We start from the raw sequence: 5761 nt of genomic DNA, 5'->3' as shown, positions 1-5761 counted from the left end.
CATTTTAAAGCCGAAATGTCAATACTACTTCTAGGTTATTCAAGGTTAATACTACTTCTAGGTTATTCAAGGTTAATACTACTTCTAGGTTATTCAAGGTTAATACTACCTCTATGTTATTCAAGTTCAATACGTTTAGGCATTCCAAGGTTAACACTACTTTTAGTTATTAATGGTCAATACTACTTTTAAGTTATTGAAGGTTAAAAGGGCATTTAAGTTATTCGAACGTTAAGGTACTCCTAGTGTCTATAAACTTTATTCAAATTCAGAATAAGCAAAGGATTAGTTATTTAATTTTCAGGGAATGGATTTTTTTCTTTATTTATTTATAACACCAAGTAGCTTATACATATACATGATGTGATTTGATAGTAAAAACCTAATCATAAGCATTATATTGTTTAAAATAAGAAATTCACTTGCGGTAAAAGAAAACAATATCCTGTTTCGAAAATAAACTCCAACTCACTGTCAACCCCTTTCTCCAACCCATCTTTCAATATTTTTCTTATCGAACATGAATATTTAAAAATCCACTAATATGTATTAATTACTTATATGAAAGATTTGAGTCTTAAGTAAACATGATAGTCAGCTCTTCAAATATCTGTTACAAGGTGGGCTATGCGGGGGCCGGCATATAGTTGATTTGGGGTTGTATATGGATAAGGCCATGTCAGAAAGATGGATCATTTAGGAATATGACCATCTTTTGCAAATTTCATCAGGCGGATTGCTTCGACCTTGGTGAATCCAAATTCTTCTCTCAATAGGTCAGTGTCAAACTCCATAAGCAATACACCATCTACCATATTCTCATGAAACTGAGTTATATATTTTTCCAGGTTTAGTTTCTTCAGCAGCTCTTCTAAATCACTGATTGACATATTTTTCAGGTGACTGGTACTTGTTGATGTCACTGGTTCAGTCTGGGTTTCAGTCGCCACATTTTTCGATGTTACAGGCTCAGTCTGGGTTTCGGTGACCATGACCGTCCTTTTTTCTCTCGGACTATCATTGTTGTCAACCTGAGAGGTTACAACCCCAACCTTGGCCTCAGTATTACTGCTGTTCTCCGTTACTCTTTGGTTTAATTTCAGAGTGGTATCTGGCGCTGAAGACTTCCTCTCCTGTTTATGAAGACGTGATTTAATATGCTGTTTAGTTTGATCCGGGTCATCCTGTGACTGGCTCTTCAATGCAGATTTTGGAGACTTTGTTAGCTTTGAATACATTCCAGACTCTAAGCTCGTCAAGTTGTAAAACTTTCCATCTGGTTCCAATGTACTGATGTCCATGAAGGCGTTGACTAAGTTAGTGTACTCACGTGGAGCAACTTCAGCGTATACAGAATTTGGATGAATCGAATCACTGTGATATACAGCAATATCTGGAAAACAAGTAAACACAGTCACATAATATTTCTTATGTATGAGACAAGTGTCGCACACTAAACGTGTACACAAACCACCAATATCATCAGAGTTCAGTCCTATGTAAGGCTCTCGTAGACGGTACGATGGAATAACTTGTGTATGTCCGAACCCATTTGAAATTTGGACAATAAATGTATACCTTCAGCTATGTAGAAAATCTGTCATCATGATGGAAAGAAGTTCTGACATTATTTGCAAACAAAACACAATTAAGCAAAAAAAAAAAGAATACTAAAGTTGTTTTTTTTTTCATTGTTTACAACGGAATATCCACCCCCCTTCCCAACCCAGCCTCATCACTGTATGGAGAGGTTCGGTTTCCAAAACGAAACCTGACAGAAAACGTCCTTTATGGTCTATCAGATTACTGATGTGTATCATAGTCCATCATCCATAGAGTTTTTTTTTTTTGATTTGATTGATATTTAAGAAAACAGGAATCCAGAATGAGGTATGACTATAACCTTGACTTTCATTCAAGGAAAACTGGAAGACAGATATACCAGTATCCCCAAAATTTGTTTTAGATGCAATTATATCATGATAGCGATAATAATAATAACCTTGTATGTCTCATATATATATATATATATATATATATATATATATATATATATATATATATATATATATATATATATATATATATATATATATATATATTAAAAACAACATGGCACTTAAAGGGTTGGTATGAAGCAAATTAATATACCAGTACTATTTGTCTATCAAACTGTGATCCTCCCATGGCGCAATAATACAAATAGATAAGCATTCTTTCAACTGCAGCCCTGTTGATCAATGATGCATTACGGCTCATTCATTAATCATAAATGACATATGAAAATAACGATAAAAAGTATTAATAGTCCCTGTTTTCTAAATGAAATTAAAATGGTACATAATTTCATCGGAATCCTGTTTTTTCCATTCCCCGATAACATTAAAACTGAACTTGTATCAAGTAACATACAGTAATCTGGTTCGTCGTAACGGTTATTGTATGATTTCCTTGGGATCTATCTACGTTGTTCATAATATCAATGATAAATAGTTGCAATCGCCAGTCAATGGTAAGTTCTACATGTTACATTTGTCGGTTACGTGCTTACGAGGCAAATATAATGTAGCGCACAGGGGTTCGTTACAAAGAAAATTAGGAGTATCCGTCCACGAATCAAGGGATGGGGGTCTAACCTGTAACAATATAACATAAGGGAAGACACGAATCCGTATCCCTCGGTAGTTCCAACCCTGCTAGTTTATCCTAATTGCGTCTTCTAATTTCCAACTTAAGCCAGTCGTAATCCAAAATAGTTCAATTTTCAAAACAGCTCGACACACTTCGTCCAGTTTGTGACGTATTGGAGAAAATGCAATAATTGTTCAACGATTTTGACGTCTGGACAAGTACTGTCTGGCAGTGATGTTTGCATTCGGATAGCCTTGGACTTCACCATTGTCCGAATGGTAAGATCCGAACAAACTAGAGTCTGCAGTAAATATCGTTAATGTACATTCTGATGCGTTTTAATTTAGGTGGCAAAAACAAATATTGATTTTGTTAAATTTGGTGCTGAATGCTGGTTACATTGTTGCACAGTGCATTGTTAACTCCTGAAACATACTTATTGTTGAATTACAGACTCTAGGTTGTTCGGATCTTACCTTTCGGTCAGTGGTGAAACCCAAGAAAATCCGAATGCAAATGGCAATGCCAGACATGACATGACCAGATATATACCTGTTTGGATAAAAATGTCAATAAGCAGCTACCTTTGTTTCCGTAATGGGTATCATAAACAAGAGCGTTCGCTTGGTCTGACAGTTCTTCCATGTATCTTTGCCACACAGAATCCGGTTTTCCTTTTATCCCCGTAACTACTGCAAGCTTCAGATCCGACAAGTAGAGAGGCACAGGTATTGTCCGTGGATCTAACATACCTGCAAAAGGTTTCGCAATTGTTATTTCAGCCATGCACCTTAAATTAAATAGGTTGAGGCAAATAATATGTATACATAACAAACATCACTTGTTAAATATTCTGAATATGTCCATTTGAAATTCGAAATCAGTATGGTAATCACTGTGTATGCATGTCTGTATCTGCCATTTTCCTTCTTTACCTTGAGAGTAAGGGGCAGATTCCAATAGTCCAACAGTTTTACGATGTAAGGTAACATCAAGTCACATGATGTAGAATTAGCTTACTTCTGTTTCTAATTAAAGTCCCGAAAAGTTTAGAGAATTAGGAATACTCCAATTATTATGAAGTTGAATTTTCCTTACATAAATGATTAAGTATGGCTCTCTAATTATATAAGCATTTGTTGAATATATGTCCGATGATTCAGAGATAAGCATATAATCTAAATACACGTGCGAGGTACCTCTGCGGTGAAGGGGATACAATGTTGAAAAGTTGGGTTGATATCAATAGGTCCATTGCTCGCTCGCAGCTCTCGTCGCTATATTCCTTCTTTGCAACTGCTCAACCGTACATTTTCTTTCACCTAATTTCGCCTATGCATCACTGCAAATCCGTCTAGCAGCAGCATTATTGTTTGGTTTCGACGAGACATTAAAGGAAAGTGTTTAAAATGCTTTCAACAGAACTCAGTGGCACGTCCTGATATCGATCATTAAGTGCGATGCAGTCTGAATGAGGAAAAAAGCAAATAGAAAACTTCTCTTGACATTCTAGCTTTCCTTCGAAAGTTTCATTACATTATTACATGCATCAATGTTTTCCGAGATGTTTATTACTGGGACAACACAAGTCATAGTTCTCTGTTAAGATATATGGGGATTTTCAAAACTGAATTTAAATGTAATAGTTTCCATGTCAACTTTTTCAATTTTCCAATTGAAATGATGTTGGATTCTACACTAACAAATCATACATCAAGATAAGACATATCAATATCCTTACCGTCCACCAAACTGTTCCCAAGCAGGTAAGTCTCCTCAAAAGTGTCTATTATTCTTAGTCCTGGCATATTATTGGTGGGTAGTGTCCTTGGCCCCACTGTCACCGTCTGATCTTTGATGAAGTTGACTTCGACTGGCAGGGAAGCACTTTCTACAAGCTCCTTCAAAGTGTACTGTTTACTAGCTATAAATAACCAAACATATTCTTAAGGTTTAGACATTTTATAGAAAACAATTTTATCTTCAAGTGAATATAAAATGTTGCCATTGTATTACTGAGCTCTTTCCAAATGTGTCAACGTACGTGAGAGTGCAAAGTCCTTTCAATAATACTTTAAACTATTTCTGGTCTCGAAATTTTAATATTTTCCCACATGCACAGAGTATATGTGTGCCTTTCCCCTTTCTTTTTTGTTCAATCATAAATAAACAAAAATATTCTAAAATATAGTTTAGCCGAATTGACGAACACGTACGGGATTTTAAACAAACTAACAAAACTTTTGCAACTCTAGGGTTATAGATTTGGCATTAGAGCTTTGAAGGAATGAAAACGGTAAGGACGGTTCCATGGACTGCGCAGTCCTGTAACACCTATTGCACTGACCTCTGCTTTTGACGAGAATGAACTTGATTTGATAATCAAGGGGTATGCTATAATGACGTCCTCTTAGCTGAGAGTTGGGTTCAATCTGTTGCGCGACCACACGACTCTGCTTTGAACAGGTATGAATTCGTACAACCTGAAAATGAATAACTATCAATTTAGAAACAAGTCGGAAAAATGCAAATTTATTTAGATAGAACATTTAACATGTCAATTACACTAATAACATGTGATTAAATAGGTTCTCTTGAGAGTATATATATATATATATATATATACATACATACATAAACACACTTCGAGTGTGGTAAAAGCGAAGACAGTTACCCGATTAAATAGCAATGAATTTTTTCATTATCTGAATGTATTTCAATTATTGCCACAACAATTAGCTTTCTTGGTATATTCAAATACTTAATACATTATTTAGATCCGATGAGTGTAAATTCACGCCGTCTCATCAATCGTACGACTGCCTTTTCCACAGGGAGAGCGGCTTGGGAGGTCGGGCTGTACAGTGCAGACGATTTCCGGAAGGGCGTACATGTAAAACTTTCCCATTCATATTACACAAATAAAATACATGATGAAGCTCTCCCTGATTGATTCGAAATAGACCGGTGTTAATGGTATATCTAAAAAGCTGATTGTAAAAATAATATTGGAACCAAAAGTTCATACATTAAATATAGGAAATATATACATTTTGTAAGACTGGTTGTCAATTCAAATTATTCAATCAATGGTGCTTCGAATATTGTATATAGAAAGAGAAAATCTTAC

The 5761-nt window shown here is 35.3% G+C and overlaps 1 protein-coding gene across 1 annotated transcript in view; it reads right to left on the bottom strand.

The window, feature by feature from the left end:
• Positions 1-308: 308 nt before the first annotated feature.
• The window catches only part of LOC149783261 (uncharacterized), a 58814-nt gene continuing 53361 nt past the window's right edge, over positions 309-5761 (bottom strand). Inside the window, exons 8-11 of the mRNA XM_089933359.1 lie at positions 4979-5114; positions 4373-4555; positions 3216-3383; positions 309-1393 (exon numbers count right to left, since the gene is read on the bottom strand). Coding sequence (XP_089789485.1) covers positions 693-1393; positions 3216-3383; positions 4373-4555; positions 4979-5114 — 1188 coding nt within the window. The 3' untranslated portion in view covers positions 309-692. The remainder of the gene's footprint in view (positions 1394-3215; positions 3384-4372; positions 4556-4978; positions 5115-5761) is intronic.

This window comes from Sinohyriopsis cumingii, chromosome 14 (genome assembly GCF_028554795.1).
Source record: "Sinohyriopsis cumingii isolate HCF-2022 chromosome 14, ASM2855479v2, whole genome shotgun sequence".
Lineage (NCBI taxonomy): Eukaryota > Metazoa > Mollusca > Bivalvia > Unionida > Unionidae > Sinohyriopsis > Sinohyriopsis cumingii.
The sequence above is the reverse complement of the archived record's forward strand: the minus strand, read 5'-3'. Positions and strand labels throughout refer to the sequence as shown.